This window comes from Rhodofomes roseus (genome assembly GCF_022264815.1).
Source record: "Rhodofomes roseus strain CIRM-BRFM 1785 chromosome Unknown C8Q71scaffold_1, whole genome shotgun sequence".
Taxonomy (NCBI): Eukaryota; Fungi; Basidiomycota; class Agaricomycetes; order Polyporales; family Fomitopsidaceae; genus Rhodofomes; species Rhodofomes roseus.
In genome coordinates, this window is record NW_025952957.1 from 761,012 (window position 1) to 787,377 (window position 26,366).

The 26,366-nt window shown below is 57.4% G+C and overlaps 10 protein-coding genes across 10 annotated transcripts; 5 read left to right on the forward strand and 5 right to left on the reverse strand.

Moving 5' to 3' along the window:
* The first annotated feature begins 40 nt into the window (after window positions 1–40).
* C8Q71DRAFT_729825 (DAD/Ost2) lies at window positions 41–617 on the forward strand. The gene is made up of 3 exons (XM_047922054.1): window positions 41–271; window positions 325–423; window positions 486–617. The coding sequence occupies exons 1-3, from the start codon at window positions 78–80 to the stop codon at window positions 550–552; spliced, it is 360 nt and encodes a 119-aa protein (XP_047784541.1). The 5' UTR covers window positions 41–77; the 3' UTR covers window positions 553–617.
* Window positions 618–1,376, reverse strand: C8Q71DRAFT_729831 (DUF1748-domain-containing protein). Its single transcript, XM_047922055.1, has 5 exons — window positions 1,135–1,376; window positions 1,038–1,075; window positions 953–979; window positions 858–895; window positions 618–798 (listed from the first exon to the last, which is right to left on the reverse strand). The coding sequence occupies exons 1-5, from the start codon at window positions 1,218–1,220 to the stop codon at window positions 766–768; spliced, it is 222 nt and encodes a 73-aa protein (XP_047784542.1). The 5' UTR covers window positions 1,221–1,376; the 3' UTR covers window positions 618–765.
* A 291-nt stretch (window positions 1,377–1,667) lies between these two features.
* On the reverse strand, window positions 1,668–3,152 carry C8Q71DRAFT_11880 (uncharacterized protein). The gene is made up of 2 exons (XM_047916372.1): window positions 2,696–3,152; window positions 1,668–2,635 (listed from the first exon to the last, which is right to left on the reverse strand). Exons 1-2 carry the CDS (start codon window positions 3,036–3,038, stop codon window positions 1,758–1,760), a joined length of 1,221 nt encoding a protein of 406 aa, XP_047784543.1. The 5' UTR covers window positions 3,039–3,152; the 3' UTR covers window positions 1,668–1,757.
* A 2,361-nt stretch (window positions 3,153–5,513) lies between these two features.
* C8Q71DRAFT_11906 (uncharacterized protein) lies at window positions 5,514–6,857 on the reverse strand. Its single transcript, XM_047916375.1, has 4 exons — window positions 6,828–6,857; window positions 6,354–6,738; window positions 6,220–6,303; window positions 5,514–6,160 (listed from the first exon to the last, which is right to left on the reverse strand). Exons 2-4 carry the CDS (start codon window positions 6,657–6,659, stop codon window positions 5,747–5,749), a joined length of 804 nt encoding a protein of 267 aa, XP_047784544.1. The 5' UTR covers window positions 6,660–6,738; window positions 6,828–6,857; the 3' UTR covers window positions 5,514–5,746.
* A 72-nt stretch (window positions 6,858–6,929) lies between these two features.
* Window positions 6,930–8,102, forward strand: C8Q71DRAFT_11969 (60S ribosomal protein L18). Its single transcript, XM_047916380.1, has 5 exons — window positions 6,930–7,016; window positions 7,080–7,166; window positions 7,220–7,264; window positions 7,320–7,697; window positions 7,747–8,102. Exons 1-5 carry the CDS (start codon window positions 7,014–7,016, stop codon window positions 7,792–7,794), a joined length of 561 nt encoding a protein of 186 aa, XP_047784545.1. The 5' UTR covers window positions 6,930–7,013; the 3' UTR covers window positions 7,795–8,102.
* Window positions 8,103–8,338: 236 nt separating this feature from the next.
* C8Q71DRAFT_852258 (uncharacterized protein) lies at window positions 8,339–10,203 on the reverse strand (the record flags this gene model as incomplete). The annotated part of the gene is made up of 3 exons (XM_047926812.1): window positions 8,339–9,910; window positions 10,001–10,010; window positions 10,070–10,203. The coding sequence occupies 3 exons, from the start codon at window positions 10,201–10,203 to the stop codon at window positions 8,339–8,341; spliced, it is 1,716 nt and encodes a 571-aa protein (XP_047784546.1).
* A 106-nt stretch (window positions 10,204–10,309) lies between these two features.
* On the reverse strand, window positions 10,310–12,652 carry C8Q71DRAFT_11986 (uncharacterized protein). Its single transcript, XM_047916382.1, has 2 exons — window positions 12,533–12,652; window positions 10,310–12,469 (listed from the first exon to the last, which is right to left on the reverse strand). Exon 2 carries the CDS (start codon window positions 12,398–12,400, stop codon window positions 10,622–10,624), a length of 1,779 nt encoding a protein of 592 aa, XP_047784547.1. The 5' UTR covers window positions 12,401–12,469; window positions 12,533–12,652; the 3' UTR covers window positions 10,310–10,621.
* A 5,838-nt stretch (window positions 12,653–18,490) lies between these two features.
* Window positions 18,491–20,186, forward strand: C8Q71DRAFT_698394 (uncharacterized protein; the record flags this gene model as incomplete). The annotated part of the gene is made up of 2 exons (XM_047920017.1): window positions 18,491–19,814; window positions 19,870–20,186. The coding sequence occupies 2 exons, from the start codon at window positions 18,491–18,493 to the stop codon at window positions 20,184–20,186; spliced, it is 1,641 nt and encodes a 546-aa protein (XP_047784548.1).
* Window positions 20,187–22,471: 2,285 nt separating this feature from the next.
* Window positions 22,472–24,533, forward strand: C8Q71DRAFT_729881 (glycoside hydrolase; the record flags this gene model as incomplete). The annotated part of the gene is made up of 9 exons (XM_047922056.1): window positions 22,472–22,780; window positions 22,830–22,920; window positions 22,971–23,073; window positions 23,129–23,271; window positions 23,325–23,473; window positions 23,530–23,700; window positions 23,758–23,902; window positions 23,957–24,051; window positions 24,104–24,533. The coding sequence occupies exons 1-9, from the start codon at window positions 22,591–22,593 to the stop codon at window positions 24,529–24,531; spliced, it is 1,515 nt and encodes a 504-aa protein (XP_047784549.1). The 5' UTR covers window positions 22,472–22,590.
* A 670-nt stretch (window positions 24,534–25,203) lies between these two features.
* C8Q71DRAFT_12331 (DnaJ domain-containing protein) lies at window positions 25,204–26,196 on the forward strand (the record flags this gene model as incomplete). Its single annotated transcript, XM_047916407.1, has 2 exons — window positions 25,204–25,261; window positions 25,317–26,196. Coding segments are annotated over 2 exons (570 nt in total), but the record flags the coding sequence as incomplete, so codon positions are not given.
* Window positions 26,197–26,366: the final 170 nt, after the last annotated feature.

Here is a 26,366-nt window from a genome sequence, read left to right on the forward strand (position 1 = left end):
CAGGCCCGGCTTCCGAGATCGCAGGACGGCGCATTCCACGTTGGCGGTGGCGAGCCCGTCACGCTCATCTCTCCGCCATGGCACCCAAAACAGTCTCCTCGCCGGCGACCACCAACTCTTTTCAGTCTTTACTCAGGTCCTACAATGAGACCACGTTGCCGCGGCTGAAACTCATCGACGCGTTCCTGCTCTTTCTCATGCTCTCCGGGATCATACAGTTCGTTTACTGTGTCCTGGTAACGAACTTCCCTTTCAACGCGTTCTTGGCTGGGTGAGATTGTCGTTACTACATGTCCATCTGTGAAGTGCTGAAGGTTGTCCTAGCTTTGGCAGCTGTGTGGGACAGTTCGTCCTGACTGCCTCACTGCGGTCACAAGTGAACCCTGCGAACAGGGCTGAGTTCAAGGAGGTGTCACCAGAACGGTATGCTTCTCCTAGACACGCCAATATTGTCTCCATAATAGCTCATGCTGTTGAGCACGCAGTGCTTTTGCAGACTTCGCATTGGGCTCCATCGTCCTCCACTTCTTCGTGTACAACTTCTTGGGCTGAGCCTTCTGCCACCGCATTGCACTGGTGCACGGAGACGGACAGCGACTGGATGGAATGTATTGTTGTTACACGGCGCTCTATTTTACTAAGATAAACCTCCGAGACTGTCCGAGCAGGCGGTGCGACACAGAGAATTGCAAAACCACGAAGATATCGAGTAGAGGCAAGGGAACATGCATATAGTCATGGAGATGGGGCAACGACAGTACACTCTCAGTCGCGTCTCCGCTCGAACGACGACGACCTCTGTCAATGGCAGTTGTGAGTGCGGGGAGGATGGAAAGAGCATGACGTGAGATACGCACTCCGAATATCACCACAGCGAAGTCAAAGACATATTCGCCTGTACATCGTGCCACCTCAGTCAATGCATGACATCTCCTTCCGCCTGACTACGTACCGAACTCCAAATATGACCGAAGTATTTCTGCATGAAAGGGAGATGAGCAACATGTTCGGTCGCGACGCTTGTGCTTAGTACTCACGCCGTATGTCCTTGTTGGGCACGTCAGAGAGCTTGGGACTAACCGAGACTCTTTGAGCAAAGCTCAGATGAACGTCCATCCAGCAATTGCAACGCACGTTAGGCCCGTTGTCCGGCGGACACCCGCGAGAAACGCGCTCAAGAGCACGGCGTCGAGGCATAGGTGTGTAAGCGTCCCAAACATGGCGGTGGGGGACTAGCAAAGTCAGGCCCTGGACTTGACTCGGACGACCGAGAGGTATCCGTGAGTAAAAAGGGAGACGAGGCCTGCGTCGTACGATGGATGCAAGAGAGTAAAGCAGACTTGAAGCAGCGGAGTGGCGACAGCGCGCGATGTCACCGATTCGGCTAACTTACGACGACACAGACACGAGGCTACTGAACGGCGGGCGCCTCCACGGAGCGCGCACGGGACCGACTTCGCGCATGTTGCAAGGCAGGCCCATGTCGATATGAAGCATTCCATATCTTCAGTATGTACCATAAATTTACAGGTATGTACAGTGCAAGAAGTAAAACGCAGCCGAGGTGCAGTGTGTTAGTTTTACAGCATGGTAAGCATATGTGTTTCTGGGAGATGATATGATCCACATGAAGAGATGCGCGGGAGACATTCAGCGTCCGTAACGTTCGTTCAGTGAAGTCGAGTTGTTGGGTATCAGGGAAAGGCATACAATCATAAAGTTCAAGCATCGATCCACAAGTCCGCCACGAACACCGCCTACCGGCGCCACGAGTTCAAGCTCGCCATCATCTCCGTGAGGGGAGTCGGCTGGGGCTGCCAAGTGCCGAAGTTGAATCCACCGAACGGTGAGTTCGGCTCCCCACCTCCACGGCTCGATCCTCGTGCATGGCTGTTATGGCCATGGCCCTGTCCCGAGAACGAGAAGGAGCCACCGAAGCTGCCGTTAGTGAACGGGTCCCAGCTCGGGGGTTGGGGGGCGAAGTTGTTGTTGGGCCACGAGCCCAAGTCCTGGCCACCGAAGGGTGCAGAGAAGTCCTGCTGAGAGTTACGGTTGTTGTGTCGACCGCGCTTCTCTCCGCGACGACGGTGACCGAAATCGTTCCCGAAGCCGGGGTTGTTATCGGCCTCGTCGTCGTCAGATCCGGAGTCGCTGCTGCTGGTGCTGTTGCCGTTGACGTCGACTTCCAAGGTGAAGGAATTTCCTTTGTTCTTTCCCTCGTCATCGTCATCATCAGCATCGTCGCCATCGGAATCATCGTCCGCATCATCGTCAACATCGTCATGCTCTTTGTGGTGATGATGGTGACCCCGCGCGCTGGAGATGGGCTGCTCCATGCCACGGTTGCGGCTAGGAGGCGATGCCTGATGACGATCGCCGCGAGTCCGATTCGCAGGAACGACGTAGTCGGTGGCTGGAGGTGACACCTGCCGTCCACCCTTGCGACCCTTGGGGCGCTTGCCTCCGCGCTTAGTGGCATCCTGCTCAGGTGGGGCAATGGTGGTCGGTGGCGACTTGTGTGTCCCATGCCCATGGGCAGTCTCGGCCTTGCTCTTGTGAGTGAAGCCCTTGAGCTGGGGTGCAGGTACAGATCCAGAGCCGCGGTCAGAGCCCTGATCGGCAGACTCGTCGGAATCTGCAGATGAACGAGGATTCGCGTCAGCACAGGACCTTGCGCAAGGATCAATGAGCTCACCTGAAGGTTCGCCCTCCTGCTGAAGATCTTTCCGATGACCCTTTCGGGCATCATCCCCATCTCCGGCCGTTGACTTGGGCGCGTCCTGGAGCTTGCACACCACGAGCTTGATGATCACCGCATCCGTGCCCAGGGCCTCGTAGTAGTCCTGCAGCTCCTCCTCCGTGCTGATGGTGACTTCGTCGCCGTCGTCGTCTGTGTACTTGACTGCGGCTGCATGCGCGGGAATGCGGTAAAGGGACTCGATGCGGCTTGCGAGTTGTACCCAGGTTGGCTGGGAGGCGAAGGGAAGCTTGCGAGTGGTCTTGTCGAAAGTGAGCTTGACGTTGTACTGAGGCTTCATGGCGGCTTGGGCTAGTCCACTGGAGCCGCGTAGGGGTTGATAAAGCCTCTGGTGGCTGTCCAGCCTGTCCTCGCGACGGAGTGCGAGCTGCGGTCGGACGCATCCCCAGCGCCCGCCATATGCCGCAGGGAAGACTCGTGTTCACTGCCCCGGAGATAAATATAACGTGTCTATGCGTGACAGCCTGAGGCGTCTCCAGCCATCCACTCTTGTTCATACGAGCTGGAAATGCCTTGTACTTGTGCCTGCATCTTTGAGCCGCAACCCAGGCAATGTGGCATTGCTCACACTCGCAGGAACGCAACAGTCCATGCTGTGCGTAACGAAAGTGCAGAACGAGGGCAACTGGGGGCCATCCGGAACGCGTACACCGCTCCAGGTCGTTATGTACACCTTCGATGAGTACGAGCGGATGCACTCACAGCCGCCGAATGCAATTGGATAGCACCAGCAGGCACGTTCCGAATAGCAGGCGTACATGAATGCGGATTCCGCAGACGCCATCGATGCAGAGGTCGCACCGCTCTTGAGTAACGGAAAGCACGTCGGATCGACCAGGATCATTGGCGGACCAGTGCCACCGTGACTGCGGAGCGAATCAAGTGGTCAGATACAATCATGTCGAAGGCCGAGAGCCACGTCACGCCTTCCCTCGAACCGCAGGTGAGAAACACTGCACGCGCGCGGTGGGCAGCAGGAACAAGGCGGGCCAACGCGACGAGCCAGCGCTACGCGTTGCGATCCTTTGTCCGGTACTAGGATTGCCTTTGGGGCCACCTGTGCAAGGGCAGATAGGGCGATAGAGCGACTGATAGGATATGGTCCGGTGCATAGGAATAAAGGACGCACGCATGTGTGAGGGCCGTTGCAGAAGCTGCTTGGAGACAGCTCGACGCCAGAAGGTTGTTGATCCATGTTTGGAGATCCTTGTTCTGAATTGGATGCGCCATTTTGGGAAAGCGCACAGTGGGCGCTACATGAATGCTCTCACCGAGTTACTCAGTTTGCCAGGTTACATACTTCAGGCTTCACGTTTATCGTTAGTAATTGTTCCATCTCAATCAAGTTTGGGAGGTCCAAGCTGCCCTATCGAGGCACGCAATTTTCGCGGCGGTTTGAAACTTGAGCAGCGCCCGCCTCCACTGGCATCGACAAGATACTGAGTCACTACGCCGCGGCCTGTGATTTGCTATTACGCCGTATGCTGTATGTCTCTTGAGTAACGAGGAGGTGGCCTCTACCTTTCTACCCGCAATGTTGAGCGGCACGGATATGAGCATAATCGATTTCGTTCCCTGAGACTTGCGAAGCCCCAGGAACCAGGTGCGCGGAATATCCACTGAGCTCAGTAACACAGAAACCACACCAGTGTCGGCTTACCCGAGACAAATGTGTCATGCACTGCAACGTTCCAGTAGGGTCCTGACGATGCGCATATAGTCACTGGAGCCTCTTGTGGAGTTGGAGGCTCATGCACGAACAGCGAGGAGATGAGCCCGTCGCGCACTTCGGGCGGGTCGACGTCATATTCAACGACGCCGGGTACGACAGAGAACTCACAGAACGCCTCGCTCCCCAAGGTCTGCCTCGTCGAGCCCGCAGGCTTCCGCCCAGCAAGATGAGCCAAGCACCACCACACCCTGATTCCCGTCGCTGCCAGACCCACCGATTCCAAATACCGCTGGGAAAAGACTGCCTGGCACTGGTGTCAGCACATACACTTTTGTCAGAGTTGTGATATCATGCACCGAGATCATCCAGGCCGACCAACGTAGCACGTTTGTTGAAATACTACCCGAGTAGCCAGGATGGCAAGGCTGTTAGAGCGGTCACAGGTCTCAGCACGTAGCATACGTATGGTTGAAAACTGATTGACGAGATATATCCCTGGGACTGACGTACCCCAGTGGTACGAGGAGCGCACATTTGCGGCCCGCAATCGCGTATAAGGAAGGGCATGTTATTGATTATCGAAAATATGTACACTCTGGTATATGAAGCGTTTCGAAATCGAAGATCTCCACAGTGACGCATAGGCAAACAAAGTAGTAAACAATGACTCACCGCCGTCCGAGGCAGGTCATCGCGATAAACTCTTGTATTGCCGTTCAGAGGGAGCGCGAACAAACGCAAGCGCCAGAGACTGCGTCCGAAAGAGAAGCGCATCCGATTGCTTGTTCGCTACGACGCGAGGTCTAGGTCTTCCCCTTTTCAACTGCATTCGACTCTTGCCACTGAAGATGGACAGCCTCGCAAGTTCGACACATCGGGAGCCCCAGTGGAAACCTAGAGAGTCGTCAGTCAGGTAATGCAGAATGAATCACCAGAAGCTCCGAAGGCTGTGCATGAGAACGACACTCACGCCGTAAACGGCAAACGCTAAACCGACTGCAGAGCGGAGGCCATACCAATTGTCGGATGATTGGTGCCTTGTACTTGCAACTAATTCAACATGGTCGTAGCATAGAACGTGCAGGTATAGAATATTCGAGGCGATACCAAAGGGCAAGCTTGACATGTTCGCTTTTCTCTTTTTTGTGCTACTTGAGAACCATACGACGCATGTTCACGAAAGTGCTCTTGATATTGAGGAAATTGAAGAAATTGAAACGTCTTGCCAGGGAATCACCACGTGCGTTCTCAGCATTCTGCCACATACACCCTTGACCTGCATTCCGTCACTTGCTCCAAGAAGGTCTTCAGCCGCTTTACCAACGAGGCTCTCCGTTGGCGGGGGGCAGAGCGCTGGAGGAAGGAGCATCGTAGTCACGAGCCCGCGTAGGACTGCTGCCACGAGGGGGGCTCCTGGAGTAGCTTCGGCGCCTCCGATAATCAGGGGAGTACCGACTGCGCGGAGGCGGGCTGCGGCGGTCGCGCCAGTCTCGGCTATCGCGGCCGTAGTGGTCGCGATCCTTGTCGTCCCGACGGTAGGGCTCCCGGTCACGACGATCCCTGTACGAGTCCCGGTAAGAATCGCGAACGTCGTCGGGACGGTCGCCCCCAAAGCCTGAGTACGTGTCACGACCCCGGCGACGACGATGGCCCATGTACTCCCCTGGGGTCGGCGCATGCGGTCGGTCGGTTACTGAATAGTCGACGCGAATACGACGGCCATTCAACTCCTATGTTGACAAGCAAAGATCAGCTGTCTGTACATGCGAGATAGAACGAGGTCACGAACCACTCCGTTGAGCTCCTTGATGCAACGTGTCGCCTCGTCGACAGCCGACATTGAGATAAATCCGAAACCACGGGAGCGGTCGGACTGCTACAGTATGAGTGAGCGACAACGCATGCCACGTAAATGCCACTCACCCTCTGATCATAGACGATAACAACTTTCTCAACACGTCCAAACCGACTGAACTCTTCGTCCAGGTCACGTTCTGTGGTACGAATACTCAAGCCGAACACTCCCAACACGTTGGAAGGATTGGGCGCCTGCTTCGCGGGATAAGTACAAGGCTGTGACGCATGAAAACACAAAATAACAAACAATTGGGGCATGGGGAGGGCGGCGAGGTGCAGGAGACCTGCGGTAAGACGAGCCACGCGCGGGGCTGCGGGAACGAGAGCGACCTCGGGGAGGGGGAGGAGGGTCCCGGTCCCGAGGGTCAGCATTGCCACCAGCCGCGGGCGGCGGGGGCTCGTTGTATGGATCAGTGTAGGGATCAACCGGTGCTGCTGCAGATTCTCCGTACTGTTCGTGGGTCAGCATGGAATGACGAAAGGGAAATGAGGGCGCCGTTAGCAACAGTGGCGGCAGGTCGGGGGGCAACGACAACGCACCATGGTGGTTCGGGTTTGCAAGGTGTTTGGCCTTGTTTGACTGTGGCGAGGACGATTCCCCCTCTCGCCACAAGGCGCTAACTCTAATGAAGAAACTAGGCAGTTCTTCAGCCACAGCAGCCACGCGTGATCGTCCGTTGGTAACTTACAGTCCGCCCAGCAAGCCGCCGCAAGAGCAACCGCAAGATGGTGAGTCCGTTGTGCTGCCCGACGACGGCGCCCCACAGCCAGAGACTGACGGCGGTATGCTAGGGTATTGACATCACCAAGCACCACGTCAAGAAGGGCCAGCGCACTGCGCCCAAGAGTGAGGATCCCTACCTTCTCTTGCTGGTCAAGGTTCGTACCGTTAGTTCGCAAAAGTTGTATCATCGCTGAATTCTGTTATCCAGCTGTACCGTTTCCTCGCTCGGCGGACGGACTCGAACTTCAACAAGGTCCACATTCATGGTTGCAGAACAGAGTTTGGGAAGTTAACACACCGTATTTTAGGTCATCCTCCACCGCCTGTTCCTCTCCAAGACCAACCACCCGCCCATCTCGCTCTCCCGTATCGTGAAGGAGACATCGGCTGCTTCTGACCGCGATTCGAAGGTCATCGTGACTGTCGGCACTGTCACTGACGATGTTCGCCTCCTGGAGGTGCCGAAGTTGACCGTGGCCGCTCTTCGTTTCACCGCTGCCGCCAAAGATCGCATCCTCAAAGCTGGTGGCGAGGTCCTCACCCTCGACCAGCTCGCGATGCGCGCCCCTACTGGCTCGAACACAATCCTGCTCCGCGGCAAGCGCAACTCGCGCGAGGCCGTCAAGCACTTCGGTATGGGCCCGCACAAGCACAAGAAGCCCTTCACCATATCCAAGGGTCGCAAAGTGCGTACACTATGTGCATTTTAAGCGATTTTACTAACGCTGCGTCCAGTTCGAGCGTGGCCGTGGTCGCCGAAAGTCGCGTGGCTTCAAGGTATAAGCCACCCTCTGAAAATCGGCGTGCAGTCGATGGGTGTCTGGGTGCGGTTCGCGTGCGCCAGTACAGTTGGATGGCCAGGGATATGTACCTCTATATGCATGTCATGCAAAAGGGTGACGCTACTCTACGACTTCTATGTTTATCTCCTATCCCGATGCAATGCTGTATGGCCATCATCTCTCACAGGATACGTGCCGTGCCGGCCGTACTGAAGATGACCTGTACACCAAGACTGCCATTTTTGATCTGCAGATACTTGTGCGTCCATGCTCGGTCCTGAGAGTTTCCCATCATCGTTAGTTCCGCCATGGCATTGGTAGAGGGTGCTCACGGTACGTGGTTGTGCGTGGTGCTTGATGTCTAACGTTTCACGCGACGGATATGGATGTAACCCCTTTGTCGATGCCATCTGGTCGGTACGGATACAAGGGCGAATAAGTTAAAATCGTAAATGTCCACCCACGAGCTACAGACGTCACGGTCTACAACTTAGACCTGACTTGACCACGATTTCCCATTCTAGGCGGCACCCCGCGCTGCAGGGTCAAGCCCATGCTGGCCATGCCACAGAGTCGGTGTCGGCTTCACAGACTGCGGGGATCTCCATCCTCGGGCACATCGGTAGGTACGTCACCGATGGGGAAAGCTCCTCCAAGTTCGCATTGTCCGCCTCTTGTCCTGGTGCTGGTGGCGGAACATCCGAAAGGACGATATTGATGTCTGTGAGCTCGTCCGCCATCATGTCCAAGGCAGTCCTTGCGTCGTATTCTCCCAGTATGACCCGCACAACTCGTAAGTCGCCGCAGACAATGCTCTTCGTCCCTTCCGGGCCCGCCAATGCCCTGACGCAGACGGGCAGGTACTTGTCCGCTATTGTCATTGTGTCCAGGTTGGGGAAGCTATAGAAGAAGCCCAACATGGCACTGGCACTTCGTTCAAGGTTCGTGTATTCTGGCCAAAACGTGAGCCACAGTTCACGGAACTGTTTACAGGAGATCGTCTCCGTGAATATGTCTGTTGAGTACCGCCAGGAGTTCCATTTCGTCGCATCGCCTTCGTAATGGCATCGGAACCCCGACGCGGAACCGACGGCCAAGATATCCGCTGTCCCATCCTGTACGCTGCGTACCGCACATCGAGTCATTCGCGACATCAATGGCAACTCCTTGAGGTCCCAATGCATGTCCCAATAGTCACCACCATAGCCGTCGACACTGATGGCTACGGTAGGTCGTAGTGTCATGAGCGATAGATAGCACTTGACCCGTTCTACATGCACGCCTCGAAAGACGCATCGCTGAAGAGCGGGAACGGTAGCGGGCTGGATGGCAACGCGTCGCGAGGTGCGAATAGCTTGGGGTGTGTTCAGTCTGCGAGTCCCGGCAAGCACGAGAGTAGCCAGAAGGGGAGCGCCGTTCAGCAAGCATACGAATGCCTCTCGACTGTCGTCATCTTGCGTGATGTCGAAGTTTTCGACGCAGAGGGATGTCAAGTTCGTGAATTGATCCGATGGGAGATGGGATGAGTCCTTCAAGCAAAGAAGGCGTAGCTGTGGCTGCAATCTCCCTAACAGACGTAATTTCTCCCATCGCCCGTAGTACCAGTCGTTTCCGCGGAATGTCAGAGCCTCGAGCGTCGGTGCGAGGGGCCGAATGAATTTTTCGAAGTCACGGCTTGTAACCATGTCCCAGCGCAGGTCCTTGATGCGGCTCGGCGTTTGCTCGAGCAAGCTGATTATAGGGGCATTCGGTGGATCTCCGCGCAGACCGACAGTCAACGATGCATTGCCGGAGCGTTCGATGAAGGTAGCGTGTGCTTCAGCGGAGACGGTGTGGTCGCTAACGCGGATGTTGGTCCAGAGGGCAGGGATTCCAATGGCGATGCTTCGCCAGTGTTGGCAGACGTGTGTCAGCCTGACCACTTCCCTGGGGTGGGTCATGCCACCATCGAGGATCGTCAGGTAGGAATACCTCCACCGATCCTGGTCACCCCTCGGGACGAAGAGGAATATCGCCATCAACGTCTCCACCGGAAGGCGATGGATAGGAGACGTTGTATTGACGGCAATTTTGACCACATGCGACGCAGACAAGAGAGTGTCTTCGATACGTCGCCACTACAGAAGGCAGTATCAGCGAAGAACTCGAAAACATCGGGTGCAAATGACCAGTAACAGCCAGTGCCTGGCTTGCGCTGTAGTACATACCGCTTCAAGGCTGTCGATGTACATCGAGTGAGCGGGGCGAATAAAGTAGAGGATTAAACAGCAACGAACCTCAAGGATGGCGCATCCTGCCTCAATCTCCAAGCCAAGGCATCAACCAGCTGCGACGATGTCGCGTCGACCACTCGGAGGTCATTCAGTTCGGAGACCGAGGGAATGTCGTTAGAATTTACACGTTCGCTCATGACGGCCAGTGATATGCGTTCTGACTTGGATCTGACTCCGGAGCAGTGCACGCTGTGGAGGTTCTGGCAAGGTTATGGTCAAATTCTGGTATGTAGGAAATGCCTACTAGTAGGCGCCGATACGCTCGAGCTCGCAAATGGCGCGCGGTTGAGGCATGGTATGCCACACATACTGAAAAGTCACCACATGCCCCGCAGTTATCGAGAGCAGAAACACGCATATGTCACCATACATGTATCGAGAGCAGAAAGAATGCGACGACAGCGATCCAGGTTGTACCGATACACGACGAAGGAAGCACACTATTAGTACAGATTAATGAAGTAGTACGTAGAATGATCCCATAAAGTGGCGACGAAGTCATCAATAAAGCACACCCACACAGAAGTACGCATAGGCACAGGGCAATCTGGCGTTTTAATCGTCAGAGTCAGAGTCATCGTCGTCAGAATAAGCCCTGTCATAATAATCCTCGTAGTCCTCCTCCGAGTCATCGCTATCGACGTCTCGCAGGTCGAAGTCGAGGATTTCCTCTCCGGTCCAGGTCACGTCCGCGCCGACCATGCGCAGGTCCTGCATCTGCTCGAGGATGAAGTTGCGGCAGCGATGGATGATCAACTTGAGCCTGTTCGCTTGCTTTGTGCGCTCGAGCACCACGTCCTGCAGCTGCCAGAAGAAACACGCGTCCGGGCAGGTGTCGCCGGTGAAGTCGACTTCCTCGAGTGTCAGCGTGTGTAGGAGAGGGAAGAGCGACGGCACGCGGGTGTGCTGTCGCATAGGGTCGCCGACGGACATCTCGCCAGTGATATCGATGCGGCACTGGGAGCAGTTCTCCCTCCGCAAGGCATCCGGCAGGTGTGTCGCAGAACGGCCCTGCACCCAAACCGAGCTCACGTTCTTCATCCCGCTGAACAGCTCGATCCACGCCTGGCCTGTCAACGAGACGTACTCGGGGACGTAGAATGTGCGGACGGTTTCAAGAGGGAGCGCGCGGCAAGCGTATAGTAGGCTTGCTACGCTGAAGTCAGGCTCGCGGCCTTCCCACCGCAGGAGCAGGCGAACCGCTGCATCACTTGACCGCGCATCGTTGTGCAGTTCGTCCGCGGAGTAGGGTTGGTTCCACGCAATCAGCTCCAACGCTTGGCTTGAATGTGGCTTGAACGTGAAACTTTTCAGCCTGCGGTCCTCCATGCCCTCCTCCCGGCGGTACTTCGAGGAGATCGCGTGTCCGACAGCAATGAACTCGTCAAGACGCCGGAATGCATCACAGCACAAAGCGAGTTGAGTTTCCATGGGGAACGAGATGTGGTACAGCATGATCGCCGTATTCAGCGCCAGCGCGTCGATGCGCAGAAACTTGAGACGTGCGAGATGAACAAACTGGCCGACTCCCACATTGGGGATGAAGAACCACGGTACCTCGGGCGTGATATGGTCGAGGTCGAGCCATTCGAGATTGGGCATGAGTTCGAGCGCGCTAAGAATTTCTTCCAGCGACGTACGCATTTGAACATTGTGCCCGTCGAGGGTGAGGTGAGTGACGGTGTGGGAGAAGAGGGTCGTAGCCCAGCACCAAGTGCACTGACGAAGCTCCACGTATTGGAGCGATGGACACTCGCCTCGGAATAGCTGAGTCGGCACATGGGATGTGGGACCAGCCCGAGTCTGGGATGGATTGTGGAAGACGAACGACTCGAGGATGGGCGCGGGGTATGTCATGTGTCGCCAGAGCTTGTGCACCGTCCCACGCATCTCGCCCGAGGAGATGGTCAGACGACGCACGCGGTCCATGCTCCTGGCAAGTAGTCCGAATCCCTCACACTTTGAGACAAACTGCCGGGCGCGGAGGTCGACATGCGCCACTAGCGGCATGTTCTTCGACCGCTCGAGCTGCAGTGCGACCCAGGGCTCGGCCTTGAAGTTGATGCACGTCCATAGCCGGGGAGTCTGTACGGCGACACTCCGCCAGTACTGGCAGACATATGCCACATTGGTCCAGCGTAGGTCGTCCGGGGAATGCGTGGTAGCATTGAGGACGAAGACTTCGGACAGGAGTTCGACGGGTAAGCGGAGGACGGGTGCGAGCTCGTTCCGGCGAGCGATGAGGACTTGCACGCTTTGTCGCAGCTGCGCAATCTCCTGGTCAATTTGTTCGCGAACGCGCTCGACGGGTTCCTTATCGCGCACCGCCGACATGTCGCAAATGGGGAAGGTTCGTACACGAGCAAAGGGTGCAGTCGGAGGTCTGGAGCGTGCCCACGGACGCTGATTTGCACATGCGGCATGGTCAGCAGGCGACAGATGGCTGCGAGCAAGAGGAGAGCGTACCTGCAGCGTGGGGGGCGGGTGGTGGGAGAGGAAAAGGCGGAAGACGCTGTCAAGGCATAGAGGTCGCTGAGAAGATGATGTCTATTACCGACCGTCTGTGCGCGCTACGCGCATTACGGCCATACACCGATCATGTGATCGGTTCCGATGTCTACTTACGGCGGTCGCCGTGCTCTGTCTCTCTGACCTGTCGTCCGCATTACTCTATCTTGACGTGATACGTTGTGGTCCAGCGCCAAGGCCATTGCCAATGGCCGCTGCGACTACTTCGCGTTGCGAAGGGCTTTTTGACGTCTTCCGACCCGCCGTGGCTCTCGATTTGGCCTCGGAGCTGGATTCTGCGAAGTGGTAGGACTCATAAACCGGATGGGCACATGGATCTTGATGTCTTTAAAGCTCGACACATGGCAGCACTGGACGCCACTTCATCAGCTTCGCGCTCGGTGAACTAATTCGCTCAGAGTCTCAGACCCGAATTGCTTCACCGAGCGATCTAATTTGACGGTACACGTGAACGGCGTGTCACGGTGGTCTACTAATGCAATCCCAACAAAGGTACGACGCCTATGTTCGGGAAGCGCATTGATTTTTGTTCAATTAGCACAATAACGAAACATGCACGGACACGATATGTGCGCCACGCACCGCAGTCAGCCAGCCATCTGTGCCCGACGTGCAACGACCAACTGTCCATCGACTCACCGAGGTCTCGCCCGACCGTTGTATCCCAATAAGGTATAGCTCTGATCATGGCACGCCGAGACCACGTAAGCTTTCATATAACAGCGTAGATGTCTCCAGATGTCTCCTGGGCACTCGGAATGCGGTCTAAGGACAAGATGGTAGGACAGGCGACTTGCCCCTTCTGACTGCTCCACCCGCTGAGAGAGAGATATGCGAAGTGTGAGTCTTCTTCCATAGAGTAGGCTCAGCTGACTCCCACATCGTTCAACTCCAGACGAGCTTCTATATGACACCCACCTACGTTTCGAAGACCCCGACTTCATGCATTCCCAGTAAGTTCGCAAGCACGGAGGCAATATGGCACTGGCATACCTCTGTCCGTGTAGGACACCGCGAAGAAGCGCGGAATGGCATAACGCAAGGCGCCAAGAAGACTACACCGTGCCACGGAAGCTCCAGGGCGTAGGCACGTACAGTTTAATGATCGAGGAACCGCGCTTGCTGAATGAATGGGAAGCGGCATTAGCTAGCAGGCTTGTGACCCCCACTCGTGGGAGAACAAGCGCCAGTGTCATTCAATTCAGCCTACAGGAGGTAGACCAGGGCGATTTGCCATCACCTTCTCGTCTTTCCTGCGCTCTGGGCTGGTCCGCGGTAAACAGCCGTTCCTTTTGGACAGGATTGTGGCATCTGCACCCTCTTCCCAAGCGGCACGTATTGCCTGCAATCGCGATATTGGGGTATACGTTGGCCGCCTGGCACTGTACGCAGTGGACCCACCGGGCGGTGAGTGATAAAGGATTCATATCCATTCTTTGAGGTGCTGGTCGAAGTGTTAGCATATGCATGTCACGTTGGTTCCGGTGCGCATATGGTGCACATTGACTCCCGTCTACGGTAATAACCCGCTCAAATTACAGCGTCACTAGGCGTACGCCTTGCTTTCCGACCCTCTCATTTCGAATTTATTTCTACATCAATTCCCGATTTAGATTCGTCTGACAGCCCTTACGACAGCTTCTTGAGAACTGATACAATGGCCTCGCCGATATGGCAAAAATTTAGAAAAATAGGGTGAGCCCTGTTGATGCGCTGACGCTTCCCGCGTTCATAAGTACAGCACACCCATGAAGGGGCTCACCGTCACCCGTTAGACTATTTGTCATACTCACTGAATGCCATACAACCGCCGGCCCGAGGCCTCCCCCCGCCAGGACGCCCTCCCCGCTAGAACGCCAGAATGCCATACACGGCCGGCGTGCGTCCTCCGATGTCCGCCTCCGCAGCGTCCGTACGACCCAGCGCTGCTTCTCAGCTGCACGCCAGGTCGCCAGGTGCGTCCTAGCTTATGCACCATACCAAGTGATCGACGCAGCTGACCGAGTGCGCGCAGACTCGTCCCACATAACATGAGAGCGGAAGCGAGCGATCCCAGCGATAGACTGCGATCGTGCACACGATATGATCTATGAGCCCGCGCGCGGGCCCGCAGAAGGGGGTAGGGGCGACGGGGGTGCATCGCACAGGTTCGTCCGTCAAATTCCCTGTCCTGTCAAGGCCAGTCCGGGATTCCCAAGACAAGCTCAGGCAGAGCTTCCCGCTCGGAAATGACGACGCTGCTTATGGGCCTGCGCGGATCAGGCTCTATTCGCCTGCCCGGCATGGGAGGTGAGGCTCGCCATGCATGGCGCCACGCTCGCGCTGCTATCGCCGCGGGAACGGGCACGTTCGCCCCTCACCCATCCTGGGAGACGCAGGCCGCAGGGCGGCCAAGCCTGGGCGCCGAAGCGTCCTCGCTCGCCCTAGAAGCAGCGTAGATCGCGCTCGCCTGCCACGCCTGCCCCCGCAAGTCGATTGCAGTTACGCCGGGATCGGTCCGTGCGCGGCGCGAACCGCAGAAAGGGCATTCGCTGGCCACGGATGCAGGAACGTCGAACCTTACTTATCAGCCGCGCGTTTATCAGGCGGACACGTTACAAGAAGCGCGAGACGGAGGAGATGAGGTGAGGGGTAATCTGGAGGCAGACTTGGTCGTGTCAGTGCGTTCTTGCGAGATTGTTGTATGCGCGTCCCGTAGGAAGACGAGGATCGCCTGGCCGGATTGGGCAAGTCAACAAGCTCCGTGGAATCGCCCCCGGTTCCCGAACACCCAACGTAAGTGTCTCCGGGTGCCCTTCAGACGAGCGTGGTACTGTGCAGCGTGCGCCCATTCGAGGCGCCCCCGCGGTCATTGTCGACGCGTTGTTCCAGTAGAAAACTTCGTCCAACCTTCGCTGTGGTCGTCTATACACGTCCGAATTCTACGTACATGTGGCTCATGTGGGGAATCGGCTAACCGAAGTGCGGCGAAGCCCCCATGACCGTCCATTCCGGAAGACTACGTCTGCCGTGTCAAAGCCTATTTGCGGATCCGGGCATTACCATGGCCAAATGGGCATGCGTTCGTCGTGATCGGAACCGTCCCTCCAATTCGAATACAGTACCAAAATGACATGTATACATACCTAGAAGCGCCGCACAGCCCGAGGTCAATCAGAAATAGGCAAGTTCGCAGCCTCTAGGTACCGATCGCGTACACCGGACAGATCTCTATGCATGCGCACAGCAGCCACAGCCACAATGTTCCAGATCCAGATCCTACCGACCGCCCGACGCGCGTCCGACGCAGGCGCAACGCGGTGCCGGACGTCGACGTGCACAGATCATCCCAGAGTCCAGAGTCCAGACCTCAGCTCCCCGTTCGACAAGTCGCTCCACGGCGCGAGGTACATCCCGCACAGGTGACGACGCGTGCCGGACGCCCGCCATTGTTCGCCGCCTCCTCCAAGCCAATCCGCGCGCAGACAAAACGAACGCTAGCTAGGACGGGTGTTATGGAATTCGGAAACGTGGACCCAAACTTAGCCCGAAGCATCTGGTCGCCCGCCCGCGCCGCATGCAGGTCCGTCGACCTCAGGCAGAACAGCCTCCGAGTCCGAATGACGCCGCCGGATGGCCACGACCGCGGCAACGCCCTCGAGTGACGCGGGGACATTCACTGGCTGCTTCGCGGCATTCCAAGGACGCCCACGCCCACGCGAACAGCGGCACCCACATACCGGATCCATGCTCGGACGTCGCGTCGCCGCCGGGATCCCGATTCCGCACACCGTCAGGACCGGTGCGCGTGCCCAGAGACACCCGCGCCCGGCGGCACCGCACAACGTGAGCGAACGCAGTCTCGGCCGCGGCAGTTCTTACTATGAGGCCTCGCAGCCCTACCGCGGGTGCAGCGACGACGATTCCGATAGAGCGCGAGATCTGTTGCGGCTTCGAGGATCGAGCAGGGATCGGGCACGCGCGTCGACAGGACCCGCTCGGGGAGGCTAGAGCGCGAGCGGAGGCTGTACAGGACGCAGTAAGTAGCCTGTGTGATCGACATCTGGCGTAGCCAATCTTTTACGCGATGGAAGGCGGGGGCAATACCTTTTTGGATGGGCCGCTGCCTGGCCGGGCGGTGTGCGATGTGCCGCGGTGCTGAGCGTGGAACGTTCGCCAGGAGGTCGCGGTGGCGTGCGGCGAGGGCGAGGGCGAATTTGTTTATCGAGAGCAAAGCAAAGACGTGTGCGGTCTCGGACGACCGTCTCCACCAGAGGGTGCTCACGCAATTCGGCAGCGTGAGATGGTATCAAGCAATGTGACTGTAGTCATTCAGACAAGCAAGGAACTCGACCTCTTCACGCACTGACATGGTCTGACAAGGGGGCGAGCTCGAGGCAAAGCAGGCATCCAGCTGATCAGCAGCGTGCGAGGCGCCCTCCGAACGGGAAGCGGCGTCGCGGACGGGAACCGCCCCGGGCACCTATACATAACGATCGGACAATGGGAACGCGGGCTTCGCGAAGGCGCGCGCGTGGCGACCAGGAACCGGGGATGAGCCGCATTAAGCATCCGCGCGAAGGGGGCACCGCTGCGCTGGGAGGAGGATCTTTCAAAACGGGGTGGGCGACCGCCGGAGGCGCGGTCTCGTCGCGTTTTTGGAGCTGGGACGGCTGAGGTGGGGAGTCAGCAGGACGGGAAGGGCTTCTGCGCAGCGGATGGGAGGAAATGGCATGCGAAGACGCTAGGCTGTCTGAGTGGGGGCAGGAGAAGGGATGGACGTCGATGGCTATCAGGCTCAGTCAGGGCGACGGGTGGCCGCGACATACATTGAGAAGCAGGCGTGATAAGCCTTGTAGATGAGCGTCACGTATGACCGAGCGTGCGGGTTTGGAGCAAGCAGCTACGGTCTAGCCAGCGCAAAGAACGGAAGGCTGGAAGGGCAGCCCATTTCCGTCGCGTCGCGTCGCGATTGCATTCATAACCAAGCTTTGCACGTTCGCGCGAGACGAGGACCAGGAGAACGGCCGCGCGTTCCTGCAGGATAGCCTAGCAGCTGGGACTGAATGTGGGCAGCCGCACGCGACATTGACATGGGGTCCGGACACTCGACACGGACAGGGCGTGTCGCCAGTGCGCGATCATCCTGCTGGTGCAGCGGATAGGCCCAATCGTGGGCGGGGCAATGTGAATGGGCCGGATCGATAGTTCAGATTGGGTCGAGATTGCGAGTATATTGCACGGACGGACGTCTTCTGGGCATGCGAGCAGCGCCGGGCAGGAGACGCGAAGGAGGGCTGCCGGCACCCTCGGGGGCGGGACTGGCCTGGGCCACATCACGCGTCCCGATAGGGTGAAGGACGGACGGATGACAGCATTGTGTTCGCCGATCATCCCAGGAGCGTCCTCCGACGACTGCGACGCGGGCGGGGCGGCTCCGGCAGCACGCAGCGGCGGGCACGGCTGGCCGGACGGCGCGGCGGGCAGCGCTCGGAGGGCGAGGCGGCGGCGGGAGGCAGCTGGGGGCAGGGCGGGCGCGAGGCAACTCTCTCCACTCGCACACTGCTCACGTAAGATGCCGCACATCTGGCGGGGGGACCCGGGCCACCGTGGGTCGCGGCGACCTGCTGAGGCGGCGGGCAGCAAATGGCAGCAGGCGTGTGGGGCAAGTGGAGCGGGGCCGGCGAATGGGCGGAGGAGGACAGCGGGCGGCAGGGGGGAGAGCGGTGGCGGGAGTCCGGGCGGGGATCGCAGGAGGTGATGGGCGTTGGAACTCCGCCGTGTCGGGGAAAATACATAACGACGTCAGCGTTCGTCATGGGCCTGCGCTGCATCACCTTCCTTGCCCGTCATCCTCCTCCAGCCACGTACGACATCATCCTCCAAACCGCCATTGCGTCCCAGACCGGTGTCGTCATGGCCACCAAGGTGCAAGCCCCCGCCCGCATTCCCTCGCCAGACCTCGACCGCCCGACGCCTACTGCCCCCGACCCCGACGCCCGCCCCCCGTCCGCCTCGGCCACCCACCCGTCGCTGTCCCAGCCCCGCCGCACCACCTTCGACCTCGAGCCAAACCCCTTCGAGCAGTCCTTCGCCCGCCCCTCCAACGACTCCTCCGTCCGCACCCTCCAAAAGTCCCCCACCCGCTCATCCGCCCGCTCCTCCAACTCCACCGCCACCAGCGATGACCCTGCCCGCCCTTCCCAGCAGCAGCCAGACCGCGACCGCTCTGGCTCCCCGCCCGACCCCAAGCCTATGCTCCCGCCTCTCGCCAGCATCTCCTCCCCGTCGGACCCGTCATACACCTGGGCATACTCAACGTCCAGCATCTCCAACTCGTTGCGATCGGGACCCCTATCTCCGGCGATGCTCGCGGGGCCCCAACCCAACTCCCACAACGACCAGCCGCTGCCCGCCTTCGACCCCACCGCCTTCCGCACTGGGCTCACCCCGCGCACAGGGCTCACTCCGCGCACGGGGCTCACGCCGGGCACGGGGCTCACTCCTCTCATCGGTGGGCCCGTCTCGTTCCCTCCGCCGTCTCCCAATACGGCAGCCTTCCTCGCGATGATGCAAAACTCCAATGGAACCACTCCGAGCCTCTCCAATGTCGCGGGTACCATCACGCCCAACACCCTCTCCGCCATTACCGGCGTCCTCTCGACATCACATCATCCACACTCGCACGCAACCACTACCCCGTCCCCGCTGTCCATGCACGCTTACCAATCGCAAGCGCAAGGTCAGAGCCAGGGTCAATCTAGGGAAAGCAACGGCTACGCCTCCAATGCCGCTGCTAACACTGCCGCCAACGGCCTCTTCCTGCTCTCCCAAGCGCACCAGGAGCTCGCGAAGCGCGAGGCGCAGGCCGCGGCCGCGGCCAACGCCAACGGCTCCGCGAACCCGGGTGCGGCTGCTACCAACGGCGCATCTGCCCCTACTCCGGCCCCCAACGCCTCGGCGAACAACAAACGGGGGACGAAACGGAAGGCGATCGACTCGCCGGTCGTCACCAATGCGGAGGAGCAGGAGGTGCCCACCTCGGGCAAGCGGACGCGCTCGTCGACGGCGTCGAGCTCCACGCAACGGAGGGGCAGCATCCTGAGTCTCGACGGCGAGGAGGAGGAGGAGGAAGACGACATGGAGCCTCTGCCGCAGCCCAAGAAGGGCGGGTCTGGGCAGAAAAAGCCAGAGACGGAGGAAGAGAAGCGGAGAAACTTCCTCGAGCGCAATCGACAAGGTGAGTGCCGGGGTCGTTGCGATGCTGGCTGCGGCATGCTGACCTCGTCCGACAGCTGCACTCAAGTGCCGGCAACGGAAGAAGGCCTGGCTCGCGCAGCTCCAAGCGAAAGTCGAGTATCTCTCGAACGAGAACGAGCGGCTCACCGCTGCGCTCGTCGCCTCGCGCGAGGAGATCTCGCGGCTGTCCGCGCTCGTGGGCGCCGCGTCCGTCGGGCCTGCGGTCTCCATGGGCGGGGCGAATGTCGGCGTGAACGGGTCGCACGGCCCAGTGAACGGCGGCCCGCCGATCAGCGTGAGCGTGACGATGCCGCCCACGGGGAAGAGCGCGACGGCGATGGTCGGTGGCGGGGGCCGGGGTTATGGCTACTGAGCGTCGAGGTCGGTGTATACACGTGGGCTGGTCGTCGTCGGATGTGTCTTGGACTTTTTTGTGTTCTTCCCCTTCTGCCCCCTCCCTGTTGAGCTGTGCCGCCGTATACGACGCGTGCTCGCCGCCGCTCTTGTGTGAGAGAAAGTAGGATAGCATACTTACGCGTATACTTATGTCAATGTGTAGTTGTATCGTGAGCAATATATGCTTGTTGTGCTCTGTGAGCCTGTTACATAGATGTCGCTCTACGTGTGCCGGCGGCGAAGTCAGAGGGAGGTGTGCGGGAGGATGTGGTGCGTGGTGCTGCGTTACTGTCGTTGTGGTTGTGCTGATAAGTTATATGCAATAGGATCAGCGAGCGTACCGGTGCAGATCGCACCTCATCGCACCACTCACAGCCATGGACTGCCGTCGCTTGAAGACCTGATCGAGTTGCAATAGGCACTGTCAAGGCCCACACCGTGGGCCAGTGTCAGCATGGTCGGTGAGTATAGCTCACTGACTTGAGCCTGCATGTTCGACGGATGCTGTACACAACACTCGCTTCCCTCATACGGGAAACGCACCGCTTAGCAGGCTCTTGCGCTGCGTGGACGGAGCTTAGCGGGCACGCGGGTCCTGTCCTGGCATGGTCCGGGTGTCGTCCGCGTGGAGGATTCAAGCGCGTATATTGGTATAGAGGCACGAGGTAAGTGTGTGCGTTAGGTTTGCTAGTGAGATAACTTACGGTGACCCCTGGGCCTCAGGCGTTCGAGACCATTGCAGCAGCCGGATGCGTATGCATGCGCAGCTCCCGTGGTGAAGGCGCGATGAGTAGGAGATGCGGAGACCTTTAGAACTGCTGCGAGCGTAGCACGCTCTTGCCCGGAGAGTGCGGGTTAGCCTGCAGCGGGGTTTGAGCATGAACCGCCGGCTATATATGACCTCTGACCCTCTCGTGTCCGGCCGCGAGCAGTGCCCTTATATGTGTCTCTGCCGCCGAGTTCCGACTCGGACATGACGAGGGAGACGTGGCACTCGCACATTAATGACGTATCGCAAGGGTACGTGCACGTAGGAATACTGTGTCCGGTATACAGTAGATCCTTCCCTGATCGTGTTGATCTCGTCGAGTGACGCGGTAGTTTCAATCGCGGGGCCGTGTCGCAGGATGTCCTCCGAGTCCCGACTGTCTTACGCCGCCTGCCAGAAGTTGCGCCCTGCCCAGGAACTCGAATGGCGCCAGCTGTGGACCTTGCAATAGCTTACGACTGGGAAGAGATTTACTGACAGTTCAGTCGTTAACATCGCGTGAAACTTCAGTCAGAATTTAGGGCGAGTGGCTGGTGTTTTCGGTAGGGGACAAGCAGATCACAACAAGGTGTCAATTCGCACGCCTGCATTCCGACCCTGTAGACACCCTGCTCGATGCTATCGTAAGGTCACTCCAAGTCCAGCTGAGACGACTTTCTTCCACTCTATTTCGACATTGCGCCGGTAGGCATCCAGGGAGTAAGCATCCAGGGAGCAAGTATCTCGGATGTTGGTGAGGGGGACCTCTCGAGGATGGTATGACACGTTCGCTCGAGTGGTGAGTGAGCACGTTCAGTGCCCCGTCATGCAACTTTTGCTGATTTACCAGCGTGAAGTTCAACCTTGTAGGGTTTTCTGATTTTTCCGAGAAAGAGTTTTAGCAATACTCGAGGCAAGCGACGTATCACCACGAGCTACCCACTACTTGATGTGGTAGTATACGTCTACGGTTGTATGCGGTTGTATGTCAGCCTCCGCTCCGTCGCCTCATCCGAGTCAACGTGCTTCTTGTACTTATTAGTGACCATGGCAAATGGAAGCCCGCCATCGGTGGATCATCGGTATGTCATCCCAACCACAGAAATATGGACCTTTAACTGTCTGGAATTGTCAATGACACATTGAGATTCAGTAGCATGCCTTCTGATACAGTATGAGTCTGATCATCGCAATTTCAGTGTCTCTAGTACGGAACTCCATGATCTGACAGTGACAACGGTGTCGCCTGTCGAGTTCACGCCGGACCGTACTCCGGACTTCTCAGGCAGCAGGGTGCGTGCGGTCGGCCTGTTTGCGTTTGCTGGTGTCGTCCGTAACCGTCTCTCGCTGAAGGAGTCGCTGGCTTACATCGCTTAGAACCCAGAAACTTAAGGACTGCCCGACAAGCCAGCAATACTCTGCCATTGGAGACACGCGAGAGACCACTGCTCCACTACCTCCGATTCCCTTGTGTCTTCGAAATTTTTGCGACGGCGAAGATGACCGCAGCCGCAGGCTGGGAATCCGTCATGCGGTCACTCCCTCCATCAGGGAATCGCATCGGTTCCAGAGAATTGGGCTCATATATAGAGGCAACGTATCGGACCGTGCTGGACTCGGTCAGCATCTACAGATGGCCGCACGACTACTCACCTTCGTGTCTCTATTGCTTCCAGGTGTCCGTGGTGTTCAGATCACGACCACGACGCGGCAGACTATACATGGTGTTGGCGCATCGGGAGCGTGGTGGGTGAATGACCTCGCGCTCTATCCGGACGACGTCCGCCAAAACGTCTCCGACCTGCTCTTGAACCAAACTACTGGTACGAATGTATCACAGACTCGTCATGGTCTTCATTTCACTCTGTCTAGGTCTCGGCCTCACAGACTACCGATACAATCTCGGAGGCGGTGGTGTCGGTGTCACCACATGGGACAGGGCACCGGAGACACCATACGTCAGGTATACTACCACTATATACACCGTCAAACTGATGTCTCATTCATGTTCAGTGACGGCGTCTACAATTGGTCTGCAGACGCAGCAGGCACATACTACCTCCGAGAAGCAGCCCGACAAGGGGTGCCCGTGATTACGTTGTTCGTGAACAGTGCCGTCAGTCTATTTGGTCCTCGATGATGCTGCCGAGACATGACGCTCCAGCATGTAGCCCATCACCATGACAAGCAACAATCAGAGCTGTGGCGGCGACCTTGTCACGGAACGCATCCCTGCATACGCCCAGTATCTGACTGACGTGATTAGCCACTGGAAGAGCGAGGGTGTTGAGATCACGCACGTCTCGCCCATGAAGTAAGTTGTTGTTTACCATTCAGACGATAAGCGTGACTAAGCCTTCATGTCAGTGAGCCCGACGATAGCTTTGGTAGTTGCAACCAAGAAGGAATGCAGGTCGTCCCGGGTCAACGTGCGGAGGTCGTCACCACACTGGCGGCGTCCTTGAAAGCAGCCGGACTCTCTACGCTGGTCATTGCTGATGAGTCTTCTGATACCAGCGAGTGCATCCATTGCCCTGGATCAATCCTGAAATACTGATTTAAGGCCACGCAGCCAATTACAACAATGATGAACCGGTGTGGCTCAATGCAACCGTCGGCGAGTCTCTCGGTGGGAACTGTCATCACCTATATAACTTCGCAAGCGCTGCGACGCAACAAGAGGTCTTTGAATACGGACGCAATCTCAGCGGTGGTGTGCCAACCTGGTTCTCGGAGATATGTTGTGAGTACGACGCTATCTGGAAGGTTAGGCACACAATGTGACATAGTCTGTGTCCAGGCTACAATGCGGCAAATTCAAACGAATCCGATGATCCACTTGCCACCCTCACGTATAGCTCGCAGTACGATCCTACGATGCTGAGCGGCCTCCGTATGGCGCATCTGGTCTGGCAGTCATTCACCTATGCTGAGGACTCTCACTGGTAGGTGATCACTATGCCATCCCACTTCGGCCTGACGCTCATACCCGTCTTAAGGGACTGGTGGACAGCGCTGTCCAACGAGATCGGTTGCACGCTCAGTAGCAATGCCACTTGTTGGGACAATATCCAGTCTAGCGGGTGGGATGACGGTGAGAATGCCTTACAGTGCCAACTTGTCATGTCTGATTATCCTTTGGTCAGGTCTCATTTACTACGACCCAGATTACAATAGCACAGAGAACTACAACATCAAGCTCACCAAGCGCTATTCCGTGCTCAAGCAGTTCACGAAGGGAGTTCCTGTCGGGGCGGTCCGCCGCGCTGTCACGCCAGACTCCGACACCACTGACGACGCATGGCGCGTTCTGGCGTTCGACTATGACTCTGCTTGCGAGCAATATAGCACCTGCGCCCAGGTGCCGTACTCAGTCGTCGCTATGAACGCCCAGTGGAACGCGTCGAGCATTACTTTGACAAGTAATGGCACTTTCGCGCTTACGCAGCCCGTTGCGATGTACCGCACGAGTGTGACAGAGGACTATGCGGAGGCGGAGGTGCCGACTTTGAGCGCGAATGGGAGTCTTGAGATCGACGCCCCGGAGATGAGCATCGTTACACTCTTCTTCTAAAGCCAATCCTCGACCCTTGCTCTGCATATCAACTTTCTTGTGTCGCATGGGTCCAAATCTCTTCGAGACCACATGTATTATTGTGCACTGTAGTGATGTGATGTACGAAGTGATCATACAAGGGTGTGTGCAGCGACAATGTGATTATATGAAGGTCGATCCAAACAGGGCAGGACTTCCCACGTCTCTCCTCGTAGACTTGTCTTATTCGCCGCTGCTACGCCCGGCAGGATCCGATATGCATATTGTTGTATGCACCAATGTGAAGGCAACGACACAAAAATATTTCAAGTGACCTGTGAGCACCTATGTACAGTACAGTGCTCCTCTCGCCCGCGGCGGCTTCGCCGCCCCGGGCGATTCGGAGCTATGCCGCAATCAGAGGCATATTACCACTTTCCTTGTTCACCCAGAACCCTACTAGTACAGATAGAATCTACTACGACACCAGACTAGTCAATGCTACCGGATGCAGGCTCTTGCACCTCTGGAATTCGAATCTTACAACAGGCGGTTTGAATGTTTGACTCGGAAGCGCGCGGATGATGTAAGCTGTCCGACGTTTCTGTCCAATGAGACTGTCCAATGTCGCGATTCTCCTAACGCGGTGCTGACTAAGCGAGGGCTCGGACGTTGCGGAAAAGACCCGATATTAGCATATCGGAACGGGCTCCAAATCCAGCAGAGCAATCTTGGAGCGATCTTCCACCCTCATTAAGTGAAACGCTAGGTCCGCTGCGATTTCCCTTCTCTCCTAACACGAACTGCCTGACCTCCTTGTCTAGATCCCCTTCGCAGTATCGCCTTCGACAAGCTGGCTGAAGATGCGCCCCCGGACTACTATGCGATCCTCTCCGTCTCGCCCACTGCTTCCTCCGCCGAGATAAAACAAGCCTACCATCAAGCCTTGCTCATCTACCACCCAGACAAGCAGCACAGCCAGCGGGGGACCAGTACCTCAGACCATAGCAGCGGTGTTGACATCGCCCTGCTGCAGCGAGCATACCAAGTCCTCGCTTCTCCGGCCGACAGAGTTGTATACGATGTCTCTCGCACGGAAGCGAATACAAAGGGGGGGCCTCGCCCGGCACAAGTCGTCTCGCTGGAGGAATTTGAAGAGGGCGAGGACGGTGCCGAACGGGTGGTGTGGACCTACGCTTGTCGCTGTGGCGGCGGGTATATTGTGACCGAGGAGGTCCTGGAGGATGGTCAACATCTCATCGGGTGTAACAGTTGCTCGGAAGTCGTCTGGGTAGGCTACGAAGTGGCAGAGGACGAAGAGGAGGATATGAGGTGAAGTCAGGAGCCTCTGATCCAGGTGCCTGGGGCAGTACTCGGTGGGCACGGAGAGATCACATCACAAGGTAATGCTGCTGCTCGGATTGTGAACAAAATCGTGAATCGTGAACGGGTCATGAGGGATAAGATGTCTCTGGGTTACCTGTGCATCGTCACCAATCTTTTAGGGATCTGCTTCGTATATCTGTATTCGCTAGAGCATTCGACGGCTAGGACGAGATCTTCCGTTCGGACCCTATACAGTCTGCCTTCGCGCACGTAGTATATACTTAGTTTCCATCTGGGATTTCTGTTGCCAGAGAACGGGCTATGTCCGGACCCGGTAGTGAAGGGGTTTCAGGTCTTATATCAAGTACAATACCAGTGAGGGCTGACAATATAGATGAGAATGAATTTGACGTTTATACCGGCATGAGAGATTCGCTGTCGCCTTCTCCTGAATTTTCTGCAGGCGAGCCTGAGGAAGTGCCGGACGGATGAGCCTCACTGTACTCATAGGTAGGCCACGCCGCCGCGGCGTTGAGTAGCGATGTGAT

Coding starts and splice junctions, on each gene's coding strand:
- C8Q71DRAFT_11986 (XM_047916382.1), bottom strand. CDS start 12,400: ATGTCGGCGGTGCGCGATAAGGAACCCGTCGAGCGCGTTCGCGAACAA.
- C8Q71DRAFT_729831 (XM_047922055.1), bottom strand. CDS start 1,220: ATGTTTGGGACGCTTACACACCTATGCCTCGACGCCGTGCTCTTGAGC. Junction 980..1,037: donor GCCCAACAAGGACATACGGC/GTGAGTACTAAG, acceptor CCTTTCATGCAG/AAATACTTCGGTCATATTTG. Junction 896..952: donor TCGGTCATATTTGGAGTTCG/GTACGTAGTCAG, acceptor CACGATGTACAG/GCGAATATGTCTTTGACTTC.
- C8Q71DRAFT_11969 (XM_047916380.1), top strand. Junction 7,265..7,319: donor CGGACTCGAACTTCAACAAG/GTCCACATTCAT, acceptor ACCGTATTTTAG/GTCATCCTCCACCGCCTGTT. Junction 7,698..7,746: donor CCATATCCAAGGGTCGCAAA/GTGCGTACACTA, acceptor CGCTGCGTCCAG/TTCGAGCGTGGCCGTGGTCG.
- C8Q71DRAFT_11880 (XM_047916372.1), bottom strand. CDS start 3,038: ATGAAGCCTCAGTACAACGTCAAGCTCACTTTCGACAAGACCACTCGC. Junction 2,636..2,695: donor GCAGGAGGGCGAACCTTCAG/GTGAGCTCATTG, acceptor GTTCATCTGCAG/ATTCCGACGAGTCTGCCGAT.
- C8Q71DRAFT_11906 (XM_047916375.1), bottom strand. CDS start 6,659: ATGCTGACCCTCGGGACCGGGACCCTCCTCCCCCTCCCCGAGGTCGCT. Junction 6,304..6,353: donor TTATCGTCTATGATCAGAGG/GTGAGTGGCATT, acceptor ATACTGTAGCAG/TCCGACCGCTCCCGTGGTTT. Junction 6,161..6,219: donor TCAAGGAGCTCAACGGAGTG/GTTCGTGACCTC, acceptor TTGTCAACATAG/GAGTTGAATGGCCGTCGTAT.
- C8Q71DRAFT_729825 (XM_047922054.1), top strand. CDS start 78: ATGGCACCCAAAACAGTCTCCTCGCCGGCGACCACCAACTCTTTTCAG. Junction 272..324: donor TTCAACGCGTTCTTGGCTGG/GTGAGATTGTCG, acceptor AGGTTGTCCTAG/CTTTGGCAGCTGTGTGGGAC. Junction 424..485: donor AAGGAGGTGTCACCAGAACG/GTATGCTTCTCC, acceptor TTGAGCACGCAG/TGCTTTTGCAGACTTCGCAT.